The sequence below is a fragment of the Dromaius novaehollandiae genome, chromosome 8 (genome assembly GCF_036370855.1).
Source record: "Dromaius novaehollandiae isolate bDroNov1 chromosome 8, bDroNov1.hap1, whole genome shotgun sequence".
NCBI lineage: Eukaryota > Metazoa > Chordata > Aves > Casuariiformes > Dromaiidae > Dromaius > Dromaius novaehollandiae.
The window spans coordinates 9,062,397-9,082,807 of NC_088105.1; the positions used below are offsets into that span (position 1 = coordinate 9,062,397).

General features: G+C 47.1%; 1 protein-coding gene across 9 annotated transcripts in view; it reads left to right on the forward strand.

Moving 5' to 3' along the window:
• Positions 1 to 20,411, forward strand: part of RABGAP1L (RAB GTPase activating protein 1 like) — a 263,348-nt gene that overhangs the window by 232,056 nt on the left and 10,881 nt on the right. For all 9 annotated transcript variants that reach the window (XM_064515591.1, XM_064515588.1, XM_064515592.1 and 6 more), the window contains one exon: positions 15,940 to 16,032. In XM_064515591.1, the coding sequence (XP_064371661.1) occupies positions 15,940 to 16,032 (93 nt within the window). The remainder of the gene's footprint in view (positions 1 to 15,939; positions 16,033 to 20,411) is intronic.

The following is a 20,411-nucleotide window of genomic DNA, read 5'->3' on the forward strand; positions in this document are numbered from 1 at the left end:
TGCTGCGGTTGTTCAGATGGAAACCTCCATGCTACAGAAGCGTTTCACGGGTGGCTCGTGCTGTCGCCTGGGAAGTTGGGCTTCGGTGGCTGCGGTGGTCGCCCCTAGGTCTTGCACGGTTTGGGGGCAGGAGTAAAGGAGAGCACGTCGTGTCTCGCTCCCTCCCTGTGCCTGTTTTTCCCCAAATTGGCTGCGCGGCGTGGAGGCGGGGGGAGCTGGCTCGGGGCACCACGTTAGCCCTGGCTGACTTTGAAAATATGATGAAAGAGCATATTTAAAAATTATTTCTCTGTGAAGTAAAATCTTATCTTCCAGTAAACAGAGATACTTGGGCGAAACAACTGTAGAAAGGAGAAACATCATTATTACTGCTTTTGATAAGATATGAATGATTAACCTCGGTGTAGCTATGTGTTCTTATCAACGCTACGCACTTTATTCTGAATCAAAGAGTATTCACGTGTTTCAGTACATTATGTTACCAGCAAATAGGTTAAGGGTGTGGGGGGGATTGTTGGTTTTTTTAACAGGATTTACGTAGAAAACATGTAACCACTCTTTTAAGTCAGTTTTGAAGTATTTTAAATAAGCAAATAGTGGGGCAAACAACCTGTAGGCTTAAGGTGACACAATCAGACAGAATTATGGTCGGATTCAGTGGTGTGTGGGAGCCTGCGCTCCTTGGGGATGGGGCTGGGTGGCTCAGAAGGTGCCTTGCTGGTCTCTGTTGCTGTGTTTAATAGTGGAATTTGCTGCCAGGTGGGATAAGTTGAGGCAAATCCTATTGACTCTGCTCTGGTCATTTTGACCGCGTTGCACAAGCTGGGCTGCTTTACGTAAAGTAAGATTTTGCCAAAGGAACTTGCAAGGATTTGGTCTTCAAAATGGTTGGTTGTTGGTTTGTTTTCTTCTTAAAACACTAAATGAATTGAAGATCAGTATTAAATCCTACTCTTGGCAGAAGTAACTGAATACCTGTTTTATGTGGAGCTGATGGTACCACAGGCCTGACTGCGCTCTGCTCCCCGCCAGGTTTCTGATCCTCAGTGCTGTCACGCAAGTGCTACAAGAAGTTTCCTTTCCCTGCCAGTCTCGCATTCGGCCTGCGAGCTGAAAAATCTTGGACTTTAAATGTCTTGTGGACTCTAGTATGAGTTGTCATGAGACACCGTTTAAATTTTCTTTTTTTTTTTTTTGCCATGTCAAGCTTTTCTTTATTTTGAGAGTTTGTGTTAATATCACAGATAACGTTTTGCAGTCTGGGATTCATCTGTTTAGTTGCAAAATCGAGGTTTTGTTTATTCTTAAAGACATTCCTAGCATGTTTCTCTGATTGCAGAGAAAAGCTTAAAAATGTTCTTTAACAAATAGTCTAGCGATAACTTAAACCAGGCTCCTGGTTTTGGATGCCAGGATGGCTTTGTTGTAGGTCAGGCAATCTTGCAACTAGTAAAGAAATGCAGATGCTGTCCCAGGCCAGGAGACACGGTGGTCTCTTGCACAGATAAGGTAGCCACGTGTTACGACACGAAGTTACGGAGGGCTAATGCGGAAAGCAGAACAGGCACAGATGACAGCCCTCCGTCCCGCTGCTGCCTAAGGGAGGATGCGCAGGAAACTGGTAAGACCGCAGGAGTTGCCTGTGCTTACGGCCAGCCCTGCTTAACCCGAGACGTACAGCTCTAGTGGCTCCATAGGGGATGAACTTGCACGAGGAAAATCAGCACCGAGTTTTCGCTGTTTCCCAGTTCACGTCAATTCTAGTTGTATTTTTTAGTGGAAAATGTAAAGTTTTCAGCAGAAAATCTAGCAGTGTTTTTGCAGCATTCCTTTGATCCACATAAGTACCGCAGCATTAATCAAGAATATTTCCCTCAGTAAGATATCCTGCACGACAGCAACAAGTTTCTTACTGTGTCTTTGAAGGACAATTAACACATGATGATATTAATTCTACTAAACAGCTTTGGGCAACTACTAAAAACAATCATGTGAAGCACAAGATGCCAGAAAGGTAAATGATCTGAGATGAGGCTTTGTTAAATATGCTCCAAAGCAACACCGTATGAGAGCACTCCTCTAACATATATTTTTATTCTAAAAATTAGCCATATTGCAGTATGACCATGACACATGGTTGTTTTGCTGTGTAGTGAATAGAAAGAAATTTACAGCTATGTTTCTGTGTTGGTTTCCATCTTAGGTAATCACTTCTATGTGTGCAAAACGAGTTTAATTTGCTGCCGTTAGGACCGGGTAGATTTTACATGTGTGTTGTAGCGGGGTAACTGCCTATAGTGAAGGCATAGAGCATCAGATATGTAAACTGAAAGACTAAAATAGTTTCAGAAAGCATCACTGTATCATGTAGGGAGAAAAACTGTGTTATTCTGAAAGGCCTTCTAATCTGCGCCTGGGAGCAATGGTTGAGGGAGAGAGAGGTGCAACGTGTGGGGGTGAGGATCAGGCTAGTGATGGGCACCTGGGACCCGGCTAGACATGTCCAAGGGCAGCGTGGGAGAGGGCTGAGGCCCCTGTGGGGCCATCGTTCCTGGAAGGATCGGGCAGGCCGCAGCGGTCACTGATGGTGGAGGGGGAAACACAAATGTTATGCCCATCTTCAGAACGGGCAAGGAGGAGGATTGGGGAGCTACAGGCCAGTCAGCCTAACCTCAGTTCGTGGGGACACTATGGAAGAAGTCCTCACGGAAGCCATTTTCAAGCATCTGAAGGACAAGGAGGTGACTGGAAACAGCCAGCGTGGGCAAATCAGGCCTGACGACCCTGATGGCTCTCTGTGAAGAAGTGACTGGCTGCGTGCCGGAGGGAGGAGCGGTGGGTGTCGTTTGACGGCAGCAAGGCTTTCAGCACAGTTTCCCAGAGAATGACGATCGCCGAACTGAAGAGGTGCAAAGTGGGTGAAAAGCTGGCTGGACTTGGGAGGCTTAGAGAGTAGAGGTCGGTGGTCTGAAGTCTGCCTGGCAGCTGGCTAAACGTTGTTCTTCTGGGTTGATAGAGGGGCTGATACTGTTTAACGTCTTCAGCAGTGGCCTGGACGCTGGAAGGGAATGCACCCTTGCCTGGTTTTTCGGATGGCAAAAAGTTGCGGGGCGGTGGTGGACCTGCTGTTCAGGGGGACCTTGACAAGCTGGAGGAGTGGGCTGGGAGCGGTGTCAACTGAAGAGGTTATTCCCTTCTCCTCAGCAGTTGTGAGACTGCGTCTCGAGCCCTGTGGCCAGTTTTGGGCCCTCCAGTAGAAGAGGAATATTCACAGACAGGAGAGAGGCTGACGGAGGGCTGCCAGGAAGGCAGGGGGCTGAATCTGTGGGGGAAGGCTGAGAAAGCCAGGATGGATTAGCCGAAGGAAGAGAAATCTAAGGAGGGATCTAATTGCGGTCTTCTGCTGTCTAGAAGCAGGTTGTAGAGAACCTGGAGCCAGATGTTCCTCAGACAGGAAAAAGACAAGAAGCAATGGTCACAACTTGCAGCAAAGGACATCTTGGCTAAACAGAAGGGGCAAAAATTCTTCCCAAAGAGTGTGGTGCCTACCGGGGCCAGGGAGCTCATGAAATCTTCATCCCTGGAGATTTTCAAAACTGCCCTTCCTGTTCTCCTCTCTCTTCCTTTCCCAGCAGAGGTGGTGAACATCTTTCCCTTGATTGCTCAAGTCTTGCATCTCCTATGATTTCGGGACCCAGGCATTCTTGCTTTAAGTCTTTTGATTTTTTTATAAACTTTGTGTATTCTACTGACACATAATGGCATCCTCCAGTCGTAATAGATCTCTGACAATTTCTTTTACCAGTACAAATCTTCCGCCTGCCAAAAATCAAATGAGCCATGTTTACGTGCAATAATAAAACTAAAAATATTTTTTTCTAAATAAAAATCCTGATGATGCTTCTATTTATTCTGCTTTAAGGTGTCAGCCCTACAGTATTATCCCCTGAACCTCATCAAGATTTGAAATGGGTGAGGGAAACTGCCCATACAAAGCTAATTAAATAGACAGTCATATCAGACTGTAGTTTGCTTAGTTACTCTTGCTTCAGTTTTCATTAGGGCTTGGTCAACAGCTTTGGATGTTAAAACTTAACACATTAAAATAAAATCCCTTCCTTCCTTGGATTCCTCATGGTTTAAACTCTCACAGTTTCAGCATACCTAGAAAAACTGGCCCAGCTTCTGCAGTGACAGTGCAAGAGGCCCCACGTCCACCGTCTTGCACACCCCCTTTCTGGGCAGAGAGGAGTTAATCCCAGCAACGGATAAGTCCCTGCTACTGCTAGAAAAGCTTAATTAGGGAGCAGACATTCGGCTGATAAAACTCCCAGCGTGGCTGTGTAACGTGCACAAATTTAGCTCCAAACATGGAAATTGCAAACAGTGAAGAAGCATGTTTTGCATTAAGGTAATGAGTAGCTGGCCTGTAATTTGACCTTTGTTCCTGCTCATTTAACCTTCCTCACTCACTTATTATTAAATAGGGGAATGAGTAGGCAGTACAACATTCCTTGGGCTATTTATTTTCCTATGGCATCCCCTTTGCTTTCTGCCCTCCTAAAAATTCAACGTACAGCAAATTTTTGCTGTCATGTGTGTTTAATGCATAACCAAAACTGTCAAATGTGAAGCTGTAGCCTTTAGCGCGTGGGCGGAAGAAAGTCAGGACGGTTGGCGCCCGGGAGGGCCGGCGAGGCAGTTGCCCCTTAGAGCTGCTGCTCGGCTGCGCCCTGCCCTACTCTGTGCCGCTGGCTCCGGGCACGTGAGCCTGATGGTTTCCCGGTTTCTGTTAAGTGCTCCGTGGGGCAATACGTATCCAACAGGGTTGTTGTGCAACCTGTGTTTGGCAGCCAGGTTAAATTGCATGGAAATAAGCGGGGTGGGTAGTCCTGCCCACTGATGACAGAGGTTGAGGCTAGACAGACCTTCATCTTTAGATCCTCTGAACTTCATCCGTTTGAATCAACTTCAGCCCAGTAATGTTTTTGAAAATTAAAACCTGTTTTGAGTGAAGTACCTCTTCTGGTAAAGCGTCCAGCTCCGATGTGAATGTAACCGGAGGTGGTGGGCAATGTATCGTTCTCGATGGTAATCTGTTAATCTTTCGCTGTTCAAAACATTTCCAACTTCTCATTTAGATTCATTCTGGTTTCAGCTTCCAGTCTTGGTTCTTCCGTGTGTTTTGTTTTGGGCTCTTAAACCTCTTGCTGGGAGATGTTTACACAGTGCACATACATTTTGGTGGCTCTGCTCTGCGTTCTCTTCAGGTTTTTTCCCAAAACCGGATGCAGTATTCCAGCATTGCTCTTGCTGATGATCCAGGGTTAACATGTCTTCCCGATTCATCGTGTTTTGTCCTGTTCCCATCATGCTAGGGCTCCCATCGGCTTTCCTGCCCCAGCCCGGCTCCGAAGGCATGGTTTCATTTCTCTCGTTGCAAAGCTAGTTTATCGTTACCTGCCCTTTCCTCTGCGCTGGTTTCCCTTCCCAGCCCCACGCCACAAGCTACTGCTTCCTCGGTTGTGCCAGCGCACACCCAGGCTGGGTTATAACTGGGATTATTAGAATCCTCTAAATTTAATAATAATAATTTTTCTGAAGGATGGTTTTCGTCACTTTGTCGTTCGGCCCCGGCTGGAGACCCGCCGCCCCATGCTGTAGTTAAGCCCTGCACGCGTGCGGTCCAGGCTCGGCACGGCGGCGTGTTGTGTTTGAGCGGGCTCTTTACCAGCAATTCAAATGAATCCATACAATTTTCTGGTGTTCCCTTCTCATTATTTAGTGATCTGTTTATCTTTGTCTCATCTGCACGTTTTATTAAAAGGATTTTATCTTTTTCGTCCAGGTCACTGGTGTAATGTTTGGTAGTGCTGGGTCTAGGAGGACCCCTTTAGACGGTCATTAGCTAAAAATGGAACATGCCATTGAATGATGGTTCCCTTTGACAACGGCTTTTGAGCCATTAACCAGTTCCTCAGCTTTTAATTCGCCCTTTTGTTGTATGCTGTTCTTTTGTGTTTTTTAAGGCTATCATGTGGTAGTGAATCCACTGCTAGAAAAGACTCTCCGAGCTGTGGAGTTGCTTTTATCGGTCAAACCCGTCGATAAGGAGTAAAAGGCTACAGCGAGACCTGCGGTTCCTAGCACGTGTCGGCGCGGCACCCGTCGCGCTCCTCCGCCGGCCGCCCGCTGCAGCCCTGTCGGCTTTCCAGAGCCGGGGGGTGTTTCTGGGTTTCAGCTACCCGGCTCCAGTGATGGGGGGGATTTGCTTGGCGGGTTTTGACATTGGTAATGCAGCATTTTCTTTGCATCTAAATGAGCTCCTACCGTATTCGGAAGGACGTACTAAACATGAGCATCAGCGGTTAGCAGAGACCTTGGCTGCCGGCCTCCGGCGGCGCTGGACCACTCGGGCTCCCTGCACCATCGCTAGCTCTGTGCCGCCCTGGCAGCGTCTCGCAATCCTCTCGGCTTTAATGTGCTCTAAGAGAAGTTCCCTGTTCTTCATTGGGCTGAAGTTGAAACTTTTACCTTCAGCTCCTAGCTTTGATTATCATTTTCTATAGTCCTAATCAGTAACTTTATTGCCCTCTGTTTGTTTATACTTTTCCTCCTTTTTGTGTACATTTCTTCTTATTGCCCGTGAATACAAGGGCATTCGTCAGTGAATCAAGAAGCATTATTTAAGCAATGTCGCAAATACACATGTTCTAAGTAGAGGTGGAATATTTGCAATTAAGCACGCGAAAGTGGGCCATCTTGATATTTTGGAGCTTCCTCATTTTCTTCTTAAAAGAAACTTCCATGAAACTGATACATCTATTTTCTAGTATGACAGAAACTCTGCTCCTGTTTCCACCCATGTTACAAGTCCGTTTGGGAGAAGAATTTTGAAATAAGTTTCTAGACGTTATTGATTCCTTCGGTCTTTAGTTTTAATGGCCATGAGCAAGTTTTTCTTTAGATATAAGGCTCGTACTGGCACCAAACGGGTGGTGAATTACTCTGTTGCATTAGGCCACATCTCTGTAGTTAAATGCAGAGAGGGATCACATAGAGTAATGGCTTTGCAGAAGTCACAGGTAAGGCAGTATTTGCCCTAAGTAAACTTAATTTTTAACTGGGAAAGGGAGGTTGGTCAAATGACAGATTTAAGCCTGACTCATTTGGTTTTCCTACCTCACTTTTCCTATTTGTAAAATCCCAGTAATTTAATAAGTTTTGCTTTATAATACGTTGCACCTTAATAAGGCTCTATGCAAAAACAAAAGCTTTTCATGTTGTCATAACAAATGCAAAGTTCAGGTATTTATCCGTATTGTGTGGATTTCACTATAGTCCACATTGAAAGGGGTGCTAAAACTACAGGAAAAGGCAATAAATCTCTTTATGGGAGCCCAATTTCTTAGTTACTGGTAGATGGAATATGAAGTTCCCTCAGATGAATCAATTAAGTCTGTCTTCATCATCTACAACTATTTTCACTCTTTTTGAACCCAGGTTTCATGAAAAGCTGGTATTTTTAAATTCAGTACAGAGGGTGGGAAGTGTATTTCAGTATTTTTTATCCTGTTCAGTTTGAGCTTTCTTGGTAGACTGTGCAATATACACCTTTTTTTTTTACTGCTTCCTTCTAGCTGTGTCAACATTAACTCGCGGGGAAAAGCAGGTTGTACTACATTGACGGGAGTGCTGGTTCTGCTGGCTGTGGATGTTTTAAAGCTCCAGGCTTGTCTTTTCTGCTCAGAAAAACCCAGATGGTTTGACCTCAGGGCAAGATATTAACTATGCTGAGACAAAGCTCAGTCCCAATACAAAGTGCTCTAGTTTTACTACCACGTAGAGTCACCAAAGCAACCCCAAATGGAGCTGTCATGGTATTTGTTTGTCCTTTGGAGATCCAGAAGCTGAGAGTGGGGGCAAGCAGCATCCTGCAGAGGTTGATCAGAGTCAGGCTGAACTTGCACAGAAAATTTTGTTATCCCAAAACACAGGTGGTGATCCAGGTCGTTCTTTCCCTGGCAAGAGAAGTGGGAGACAGAACAGGTTGGTACCTGGGACAAAGAGCTGAGAAGGAAAACGGGGCTTGCTGCTTCTCTGCTGCCCAGATGGGGAGGCACCGGAGAAGGGACATGGTGGGAGCTACGTGTTGCTGCTCCGATTAGCCACCCTCCTTTTCCCCGGAAAGCCTGGGCGCTCTCAAGCTGCCGCCCTTTCTTCAGCGGTGGCAGCCAGCTCGGCTTTCCAGCTGGAGTTGGCAGCATCAGCAGCTTTCTGCTTCCACCTTCAGCCCCTCCTACGTTGTGCAAACTTCTGGCTTTTGTCAGTGTTTAGGATGCTCTTTGGGTTTTCCTTGCTGGATTTAACCCGACAGAGCCTCAACTAGATGCTGCCGATGAGCGTGAGGCTCTGGGCTGTAGTACTGGTTTTGCTGGGGGAACTGCAGAGGTGTCAGTGAAACAGCAGAAGGTTTAAAAAAAACCAGAGCAGCCTTGTATATACAAGTTTGCAAATGTGTAAGGCTGCATTGTATCTCTGCCTATTGCTTCAAAACCCTCGGCATCTCTCCTGGCCTGCGCGTCCTCCAGCTCCATGCCAAAACGTTTCCCAGGCACCAGAGAGAGCGATAGGTGCAAAGACAGCAAAACCTGAAGCCTCATTAAAGGTGTTGAATTAACCTGAGGAACACCTTCTCAGCAGGTGAGGGGTTATAGAGACAACGGAGGATTCGTTACTGTACTAAAATGCTATGCTTTGCTTCAGCGAGGGTTTCGGATACCTTGGACTTTGTCCCACTTGTATCCTCAAAATGCAGGTCATTTGACAGGCTGCCAGTTTTAAAAAACTTGCATTTTATTTTAAGGCTTTTAGCAGCAGTGTTTATGGAGCTGGGCAAATGGAAAGAAGGCAAGGCTTTTTGGGAAGATAAGTTTTCTTAGTTACTGTAACATACATGTAAGGATTTGATATAACAGAATTGACTATGGAGCCTTGAACCAAAGTGTAGAATGGTTTAGCTTTAATACAGAAAAGGTAGGTATTTTCTGCTAGTAGAGTGATGCACTGAAAGTAATTGCTGTTAATAACTTGTGGGTTTGGAGTATTGGTAGAGGTAATGAAAGATGTATTAGCATCGAGGCCCTCGCTACGCGCGAGAGAAGCCTGGCTGAGCTTTGGAAGATACTTGCAAAATTAAAGTTTGACAGCATTACAATTTGATTGATACTGTGGTGCAGCATTGATATAAAAGACTACTAACAAACAGAATATGGATTCGAAGAATACCGTGATGCTCTTTACTGAGGAGTATCGCTTACTCAGGCCCACGGTTTCCAGCTGAGATCTGCCAGCCATCCTCCGTGGCAGGAACTGGGGGGTTTTCTGGTGTTGCTTTTGGCGCCAGGGACAAGGCATGGCTTGGGCAATTCGGCAGGGGCAGAATCCAGCCCTGGGGCAGAATCCGGCCCTGGGGCAGACGGTTTCACCCGCCTCGCGGCAGGCTTTCAAAGACGTGCTCAGCTGAGGGCTTGCTAGCTGAAGGTTGTTGCCTCTGTGCACTAAATACGTTTAACGTGACAGGTTTTACAGCCTTGCTGTAGTATTTTAAACCTGGTTACTCATGGGTTGCTAGCCTCGTGTTGGCGATATTGCCGCCTGTATGGACGTAGGGTACCTTTGTGGTGGTTTCAGCGTCCTGTAGGCGAGGTCGGAGAGCGAGCCCCGCCACCGCGCAGCCGCGTCCCCTGGCTGCGCAGAGGAGGCTTCCTCGCCACGGGATGCGAGGAAAGCGGTGGGGACCTTCCCCGACTGTGAGTCTCTTGTCCCGGGGACAGCGGAGAAGACTTCACTCCTCTCCCTGCTTGTCCTTCCATCTTAGTCCTTCCATCTTACTGCTGGGGTGCGTCAAGAAATACAACCAAATTCCTAAAATCTTAATTGCTGTAAATCAAGCTCAGTAACGTTGGCTCAGTAGGCCACGTTCTGTCACTTGTGTTAGCTGGCCCTAATTGCCAGGGCCTGCGCGACGCCTCCGAGCGCACCTGACTCCCCAGGAGGCTGCGGCTGCGTGGACCAAGGCTTGTCCTACGCCCCGCTCGGGGGCCCGAGTCGCGCGGTAAACCCGTGGGGCCGAGGGGAAAGCAGAAGAGCTTGACTGTTTGGGAGGGAAGGGTGTAATTTAGTGAGCTCCAGGACTCTCTCCAGCCCCTGGAATTAGATTTTATTTGTCCCAGATGTTGCCACACGCTCTCTGCTGTGTGCCTGCAGGCTCTGTAGCTCTGCCTTCCTGGGCCGTCGCCCGCTGCCGTGGTAACTAGAGCGAATGAACGGGGAGTAGGAGAAAACAGTATGAGAATTGCTGCCTAGGATATATTTTTCACCCCTTCTCTTTCAGAAACATTGGTGGGTCCATGCAGAGAGCTAATAGTCATGTTTTCCAGATGAATCGGAGTCTTAAGATTTTTAGCTCAGCAACACGTGAAAAAATCAGCTTGAACGTGGGGAGAGCACTAGGTCGCGTGTTGACAGTCACAGTGCACATGCAGCATGCCTTGCGGAGGGGCTTCGCTGGCTGGATCTGCCCTGTGGGTAGGATTCACTGACTGTGCCGTTTTGGCATCGCTGTGGAAAGAGCTGTCCTCGAGGAGTGCTTTTTGCTGTGTCTGCATGGCATTCGCTGCCACCCGAAGTCCAACCATAATTTCACCTTTTTTTGAATTGAGCTCTTTTCCCCGCACCGAGGCAGGACAGGATCTCTGGCGGAACTGCTGGGGACGCGGGCTAGGACGCAATGAACATGGATGACAGACCTCGAAACCGGTGGGAGCTGAGGGTTTGATCTTGCAGTCACCGAGGACTGCTGTCATCAAATGCTCTACACCAAGAGGTGTATGGACCTAGGGCTCCTAAAATCACGTGGAACTGTTTCTGTAATGAGGTAGAAACCAGTGAATAAATTCTGCTGCTGCTATTCCCAGAACGGGACCTTGTCCCACGTGTCTGGTCAGAGTGAAAATTCCCCCGGTTCTCGTCTTAAATCGGTGTCCCCAGGATATCGAGGTATCATTTCATTTAGGCTATATAGCCTTCTGTGGCAGCACTCATTGTTCAGGCATCCCTTAAATTATGCCTGATAATAAAAATGAGTTATACACAAGTATTTTCCCATCTAGATGCCTGGAATTTTTTTATCCGTAGCCATATTATTGCTGTCGAGCAGAGCCAGCTTAAATGCAGAAGAGATGCTTGCTGACAGAGCGGGTATAGCGGTTTGTTTTCACAGCGTGCGTCTCGGTCCTGAAGCCCTCCTCGGTATGAGAGCGGAAGCACTTTTTATCTGTGTGAGCTGCCAGGCATCAGCTGGCAGTATACAAAATAATGAGCTATTTCTAAGCACTGCTTTCAAGCCACTGGGGGTGCATCCTTTTCGCTAAAACAAATGGAGCGGAAGTGGATAACAAGCTCACGACATCTTAACGTGAAAAGGAATTTCTGAATGGAGAAAACTAACCCGGGGATCTGACGGTGGATCTTTTGAAGAATCTCTGCTATAGGCCAGAAAATGCTTTCCTCGAGCCTTTTTTTTTCAATAGAGATTCCCCTGCAGGCAGTATGTGTGCCCGTAAAACACAAGCACGGTGAGGCCGGTGGAAGAAGTGCGCGCTGGTGGTTAGAGCCGCAGTTCCAGGAACCCAAATTTCTGCATCTCTTTTTCCCGCTTTGCTGCTGGATTGCTTCACGATGAGGCTGATCGACTATCTCCCGGTCTCAGTTTGCTCTTTTAACTTGGTTTCCTATACAGCTAACTGAGCCTACCTAAGCAGATCTTTAGAGAGACGGATTACAGAAGGATAACGTGTTATGCTGGGTGAATGGGAATGCCTCGCGGAGACAAAAGGGGCCAATGCGGGAAATCGCGCAGCGTCATCGACTCTGGCTGCTGCTGTTTGGAATCGCAGGAGTTCGGGACAACTTGCCTTTTCCCTGTTTTTATAGATTCCTGTGGGTCCCTCAGCTGCAGCTGAGATTTCGATAGCGGGCTGATGATGCCGTAGAATAAAACACACGTAAAAAGTCACGCCGAGGCAGGTTTCCTCAGCCTCCAGCTGGCGTGCGGATTGGGTCTGTGCTGCGTTTCCAGAGAGGTTCTGCTCGCTCGGTTCTCCCGCTCGGGTGTTTTGTTGAGAGGGGCTGCACGGCTTTCTCTGGGCGCACAGCTAGCCGCGACGCGATTTTATGCTCGAACACAATAAAATAAAAGGAGTCGGGGAGATGAGATAGCGAGATAAACAGATGAGCGATGTTTATAAACCAGAAGAGTCTCCAAAATATGATAACCGGCAGTTCTAGCCAACATACCCCGTGCTGCTAAAGAAGGAAGAAATCAGCAGTGCAGAAGCTTTTACGGAAGACTTGTGAGCACGCTGTGTTCAGGAGCAGTCCGCGAAGCCTGAAGCACAGCTAATGGTATGTGCTTGCTTGTAAAAGGGCTGAAAGGGAAGGCACCCGTTGAACTTGCAAGCTGTTTAAAGGAATTAAATTGGGGAATATGGAGACGGGTATTTTATTTGATTGATCTTATTTTATTTTATTTAGTTTACCAGTGATACCCAGAAGAAGAAAGTGTTGTGCTAAATTCTCAAGCTCCTTTGAATACTGTGGCGGAGGAGAGCAGAGTGGTGAAGCTCAGGCCCTGCGCGAATTCCTGAGCGTACCTGCTCGCGTTCCCGTGGATGGGATTAGTGGATTAGTACAAACTGTTTTTCTAATAGGAATTTTCCCCCAGACCCAATCCTTTAGGTAGAATTTCACTGTATTTTAAGCACCATTTTCCAGTTAAGGTTGTCGCATAAGCAGGTATTACCATGCTTAAGTCGGGATATCTTGCAACGAGCCTTGAGGCCTTTGCTAACAGAGGGCCCAGGCATCACCCTGCTCGCAGCTATAAATTAAAATTTAAGACGGCAAAAGAGCTTATAAATAAAAGCAGTTGGCGGGAAGAGTTATCAAGTGTTAAGAAATGGCTGGGAGCTGCTGGTGAGTGGAAACAGGGACTGTGAAGGAAGCTGAGAAGCAGCTCAACGGGTTCAGAGTAATTTTGTGTGCTTTTGAGGCAGGTGATTAAGTGCCAAACAAAATCTGCATGGGTTAAACTCTGCCTCTTCTGGATGGAGAATAATACAGTATGCCAGAGAAACGAGGCTGCTCTGGGGCAGCTTACAAAATTAACATTTAAAGAATGAGCTGCGCCCGGCTGGCCACGGGGCGTAAGCTTTCCTAGCGGGAAGAAGCAGCCCTCCGCTTCAGCCCCGCTTCGCAGCCGTGCCGCGGCCCAGCGCTCTGGGTAGGCTTTGCTTCCCGCTGGTGCTCTATACCCAAATTTGCTGTCTTGGTAAGAGCGGTTACGTGCTGAGGCCACCGTCTCTACGCTGCGTTTTGCCAACCTCTCCTGGATTGGAAGGAGAACGAGGATTCTGGTCCGCAAGCGGCTGAAGCAAACCTGGCGCTTGAGGCCGAGAGGGCGATCCTGGCGCAGAGCGAAGCCACCGCATTCGGCGCGTCGCTGTGGGTGCCGGGCCGTGCTTCCCCGGCCCTTTGGCGGTGCCTCCCGCCGCCCGGGCTGGCCTCCGGCAGCGGGCGCAAGCAAAATGCACGGTATACCTAGAGCTGCTAGCGCCCTGCCCTGTGTCGCTCACTCCTAAGACGTTGATGTCCATCCATCATCTTCTAAGGTTAGGTTTAAGCCCTGTAGGTATCTCCTGCTCTGCGTAGCAAGGCATACTTTTTATGTGTACCTTAAAGGCTCGATGCAGCCTTAATTAAAAGCATTAAAACCAGGAAAATTGTTTGATTAAACAGATCTTCTCCTAAGTTACCCCCGTGTTCACCTTTTTGTCGAACCGCTCTCCAGTGTCTTTACCTTGTTGGTAATAAGATTTCCAACTGTGTCCAGAAGAGTTGTGTTGGGCTGGAAAACCAGCAGGCTGCTGCTCACAGCTCCTTCGGCTTTCCGGGGCGTTCAGTCAGCACGTGTCGTGCCTCCCCCGTTTTTATCTCTCCTCCTCGTGTGCTGATGGCATACAGGGGCATGAAAGGACACTGTAATGCAAGAGCAGTAACTGTGGAAGGTGTCCGGGTAGCACGTCGGTCTGGGCACCTAGATCTCTTTCTCTGGAGGAGATCCAGGCGACCATCGTGCAATCGTGGCGGGGAGGGACGAGCTCGGGCTTTGCATGCGTGGCTGCCTCGCTTTGCTCAACATGCTGCTCCGAAATTCTTGGATATTAAATAAGCATCAGTTTTAAGCTGCAGCCAAGATGAAATGGTCTGATTCTGCAGCTTCAGTTTTGCTCAGTTAAAGCATAAAAAAGCACCTCTGATCAAATCATATAAATTTCGTTGTGTTTTGAGTTACTCGGAGTCATCAAAGTGAAATTCTCTTGTGTGTCTGCCCAGAATGATTAATGTTTTTGTTTCCCCTCGTCTCTTTGCTTTGTTTTAGAGGCTTTAGTTTAAAATTTCATCTGTAACTGCTGGCGTTAGCACTGCTTTTTTGTGCCCTCTGCCTCTCAAAGGGAGCTCCCGGTGCGACGCTGGAGCTCCCCGCACACTTTGCTTTGCAAATCATGGGCTTTGTGTTTCCTACCTGTGACTCCCGTCGTCCTCTCCGCAGCGATGCTGAAAACGGGCTTGGTCCCTTCCCATATCACAGAGGAAGGAGGTATCAAACGGAAAAATCGATAACGGCAAACCAGTATCAAAACTACCCGTAAACACGTACCCCCTCTCGGGGGTGACTCTGTGCCCTCGGACGAGGCGGCAGTGGCACGGAGCAGTGCTGCCGGCAGCTCTAGCGCTGCTGCCTCCCGCAAGCTTGTGCTCGCGCGAAGCCCAGGTTTGGGGGGTTTTGCACTGGTGAATAATATCGGGAGTCGGCTGGACGGGAGCAGTGGGTGTTGGAGGAACAGATCCAGAAAGAGCATATGTGCTGACAAGCCGTGGTGGTGCGTTTTGTTAGCCACCTCTCCTGGTGCCAGCGTGCGGTCCAACGGCGAGCGGGGCTGCTTGTTTGTCCGGCAGGGACGCGGTAATGCCGTTAAAGCTCTTTCCTGAGCGATGGGATCGCTCGTGTTGCGCAGCCTGGCCAATTAAAGGGTAGAAATAAAGCAGAGGCTCAGCGTTCAGTGTATACCTGGGTTTGTTCTTGGTTCAAAGCTGTGTTTTTGTAGAAATTAAGCTGCATACGGCTTGACCTTTCCGCCCGGTTGTTTACCGAATTTGCTTGTGATGGTGTGTAGGATACGTCGGCGTGTGGCTGCTTCCTTGCTGCGGCTGGAAGGGACGCTGCGGCGTTGCCCTTCCTGAGGGGCAGCCTGATGCCAGGCTTCACGTAGGCATCGGTCGCAGGCTTATCAATGCTAGCAATTGAGAGTTTCGCGCTCTTTCCGCAATAAAAGCCATTACTCTAATTCTCCCCACTGAATTGTCCCGTGCGGCTGCGTGCACGCTCCTTTCCTCTAATTTTACTCCGAACAGCTTTTTTGCCGTGACTGCTAAGCAACTTTGCTTCAGTGAACGACACGCATCAAAGACCATTTTCTTCCTTGCTGCTCTCTCGTTCCTTTTGCTTATGCTTTTTTTTTTCTTCTTGTTTCTTCTATTAAAATGCCTCTACTTCACTGCTGTTTTCCTTTAAACGTTTGAAAAAATTAACAAGAGTAGGCGCAGAAGGATTTCTGTCGCTGTGAACTGTGTCGGTGAGTGTTTGACATGGCTCGCTGTCAGCACCAGTAGAGAAGGGGGGCACCGGGGAGCGCTTTTATTCAGCAGGGGCCATCCAGCACTTCCTGTGCTTCCTGTTTGCAAGCAGAGTTTTCAGGCAGTTTTTCCGGTGTTTCTCTGATCTTTAAATGCATGTTTTCTGCATGTATTCCGCAGGTGCCAACAAAAAAGCTGAAGAAATATGAGCGAGAGTACCAAACAATGCGAGAAAGCCAGCTGCAACAGGAAGATCCGATGGACAGATACAAGGTACGGGAGCTGGTATTTGGGCACCTCTTCCATTGGCGCAGTTAGGTGGGAAGCGATGCGGTTGCAGCGGTGTGACGGAGGTGGGGGTACGCGCTCCCCTCTCCCGGGATCTGCTCATAGAGCTCACAGGGAAGGAAAGTGGCAGGTGAAACTCAGCCCACTTCTTGAATGCTCGCTTTGAACACTTGGACTTAGTGTTTGTCCAGGAATATTTCAATCACAATTTGTAACTCTCAAGACATCTTCAAGTAGCCACATATAATATTTTTCTTCTTTCAGTTTATATGTTTGTAGGTAACTCTCCTGCCGTTGCACTTTTATGGGAGATCTTCATGAGACGCAGAGACAAAGGGTGATTCTCAGCTACTGACACAAAAAGGAGAAAATACACATTGTTCTAGCAAAAGCTGTGTGCAGTAACGTCCACAGAGACTTTTGGAAGATGAACTCTTCCTTGACTGACATAAGATCCTTTTTATTCATCTCTGTTTATAGCAAACATAGTAATTTTTTGTTAATATAGTGCCTCATACACTGGCACCCAGAGTTCTTCTGGGATCCTAAGATACTACTGCAGTAGAAATAATAGTAATAATTATCCTGCTTTAAAGGAGCAGAAAAGTAAAGCTTCAGTTATTCATATGATAGCTTGATAGCTCACCAGAAAGGAATAGTTCTTTAATTATGGATCAGCATTGCTTATCTTACCTATGTATTTGCTTTTATTGTCACTGCTACATTTTGTTGTCGTAGATTTTGTGTGATAGAGGCTCTGTCTCTAGATATGTACCTAGTATTGAGGGTTAATTTCCTACTTACCCTTTTTTTAAAAAGAGTTCAGTTTTCCTTAGGTGAAGCTGCCAGAGTCGAAGCACTTTACTGCCCACTGCCCAGGTTAGCTGGGAACTGACATTGCTTACGGATACCTGGACTGTTTACCTGCTAGTTCTCGTGCCTTAGTGTGTTAAGTCCATTGTCATTCGTATGGAGTCTGTCTGGAATATGGAGTAGTAACTAATATACAGGATGCAGCAGATTTACACGATATGTAAACTTACGGAAAGCGCACCATGTTCAGAAGACCACAGTGCAAAAAAGTGTAGTGAAAGAGTATGCCATAATTCATAAACATCCTGAGATGACAGAGTTAATGTTATGGAGAAAGTAAAACTGACTTTTTTTTTTTAAGTATTTACCTGTGAAAAATAATGTTTTACTGTAGTTCTTTTTATATCAAATGGTGTAGATTTTCTTTTTAAATGCAAGAACTGAGACTGCATTAGCAGTCACAAAGCTGTTTGTCAATATACCTATTTAGAGGAAAAAACAGAATTTGCTGCTGATTAACTTCTAAGTATTCTTTCAGTGGTTTGCTTATGCTAGCACAGAATTGAAATAATACTTAGAAAATACAGAAGGCATCTTTAAAGCTCTGTGGAAGCATATTAAATAGTTAATCCTGGATGATGAATGGAGAAGAATATTGTCCCTAGACTGCAAGTGAGGATATAGGAGTGACTCTGGCCACTATCGATATGACTCACTGTCACGGTCAAGATGCCAGTGCAGGGTTTTGGCTTGCACTTTTGCAACTCACTGTGTGATTTTTATTAAGCTGGATTGGGTCTGAGCCCTCTTACTGATGCTGCGATTAGAGCGAGTCCCCATAACTGGTTAGATGCACGTTAAGTTCAAAGTTCGGATGCATTCTGCAGCTGGTAGGTGTCACGGAAGAATGCTCCTGAGTGCTCTCTGGTCCTCGTTCTGCGTGTTTGATTTTATTAACGTGTCAAACTGAGATTGGTGGGAGCCTTCATTTGAAGACTGTGCTTCTAAGGGACAGCACGTAACGTGAGATCCACGTGGGCAGAAAGCAGCCAGAGCCAGCTTCACTTGTGCCGTCAGCATTGGCACTGCCGCCCCTGGGTTTAGAAACACATTTTGTGTCGGCGGCATCAGTGGCAGGTTCTGCCCAGCTGGGCTGTGTTTGGAAAACGACTGGATGCTTCTTGGATGGGATCTCTGGAGCGGAGATCCACGCAGAAAAGTCCTCTTACAGGTCAAGAATGAAAACTCTTTTCAGTTTGTTAATAGTTTTTAGCTCTAGCTGTTACAGTCTTTACTATTTGTTTGCAGCGTTACAGGTTTTTGTTGCCAGTACAGATTTGTCCTGGCCATAGAGATGCGCTTCAGCAGCGGCGTTGCACCAGCCCTTGCTGAAGTGCAGTGATGAGGAACTACTAGGCTGTCTTGCGTAAGACGCTTTCCTGCGAATCGGCCCTCCCGTGGAAAGGGCTCGGTGGGCTGTTGAGTGAATAAGAGTAGGAAATCGGCGGCGCGCCATGGTAGGACCGGCTGACCAGGCGGCGGCAGGGCCTCGCCCAACGGCCCTCCTCCTCCTGCCCCAGCGGCTGCAGCTTCGCAGCGGTCGCCCCGGCTCGGCAGCGCGCAGAGCTCGCGGGAGTTGCGTGGGTCTGGCGCGTGGTCCTGCAGTCTGCCTGGCGCCCAGAAGACGAGCAAGAGACGAGCGCCCGTACGGCGAGAGCGCAGTTCGCGTTGCCCCCGGTGCTCCGTGCCCAGAGAGACGTTGCCGAGCGGCTGGGGGAGCGTCTGTCCCCAAGAGCCTCACGTAAAATGCCAGAGGAGAGATCTTCGTGCCTGGTGCAGCTGGTGTGTCCGAGCGTCTGGCAGAGTGCTCCTGCAAGCTCGCCGACCCCAGACTGCCTGTATAGTCTAGAAAAGGGCTATTTCTGCGATGTCTGGCCTACCGTTAATCAGCCACGTTCCCTTGACAGGTCAAATTCATGTGTTACGATAAGCTGTATGTGCCATGTGAGTTCCTGCCCAGCTTATATCTTAACGTGTGGATTGTGATAGATTTTATTTGCCAAAGAAAACAATATTAAAGAGTGCCATAAATTCATTTTTGGGTTTATTTCCTTCTGTATTTACAAATATTTGGGAAAATTGGATTGTTTACGGATGCCTTTTACAGTGGAGTAATTTTATTATCTATTGTTTATAACAAAATATCACCTGATATTTTTGTCAGCTTTCTAAAATATGCAAAAGTAAACATGTTCTAAATTATTGTTTGGCACCACATTTCATGACTTTTGGTTAAAATAAATTACAGATTGCCTGTAAAAGCGACTCAAGAAAAATATCTGTATGTGCAGCAAAAATAGCAAAATAGTTCAGATGAATATTTTTCTATATACTGTGGATGGGGTTTTTTTCTGTGTCTGGGAACACCTCATATGTAGAAGGCTGAGACTGACTTGATGAAAAATTGTTGGAGTTTGGGTTGGGAGTTTTTTATTTAAAATAAGGAGGATATAACAGTATAAAGACAGGCCAGACCATAGCCCCTGTTTGTGCACTGAGTTTTGTTCTGACTGTAGAAGCACCTTTACCTCTATGGACCTTGTTGTGCAAAGGAGAAGTTGTCGATCTGAATAAATGTGTAATTTGGACATAATGCCCTTTGTGTGTTTGAAGTACAAGCAAAAATTAATACACCGGTAATTTTTACTTTCAGTCATGGTAACAGAATAACCCTAACAAGGAAAAACATTGGATAAGTCAGTGTGGATTTTTTGTTTGTTTAAAAAAATATGCTAGGACAATTTTAGGAAAGTTTCTTTTGAGTTAGAGTCAACAAACCAAACACCAGCCCTCCTCCAGGAGCCTCTGTGTTGCTCCCCTTGAGGCTTTTCTTGGACAGTTTGCTTTTTAGATGGCTCCTTTCTCGGTTTTTCATCCTCAGAATTGCCTCTGCAATTAAGAGCTCTTTCCAGTTGGCTTCAGGTTGCTCACGTCCAGGAATGTGAATTTTAATCAGTCTTTTCGTTTCACCACTGGGGAACTGTACCCCTTCAAAGGTCTGGGTGGGGTGTGGGGTTTTGGTCCTCAGGAATATGTGACAGCTGGATTGCTTAACAGGGTTGGGGACATTGTTACGCCCAGCTTTAGCAGCACCACAGAAAGAGGATGCATCACCACCGCTAATCCCGTCATGTATTCCTCCTGCATGCGAGCTGGGAGATAGCAGAGGGTGGAGTTCAGCCTTTTCAGGCTTCCTGAGTTGAGGCTTGCCTACTCGTTTCAAATTTGCCTTCTTCCAGTCAAGTGTGTGACGGAAGCTGGAGTATATCCTCTTTAAAAATCAGAAGCAAAACCCCACTGAAGAATCAGCGACGTTTTCGTAGTTTTTTGGCTGTTTTTGTTGGTATTAAAATTTTATTTTATATCCTGTTTTCACTGTCTTTACACCAATGGTTGAAAGCAGTATTTGGTCTGTGCCTTTACAGGAGGTAAGTTTGTTTGTGTTTGTACGTGACGGCGGTGTTTGTCCCTTTTGGAAATGCAGTATCCTC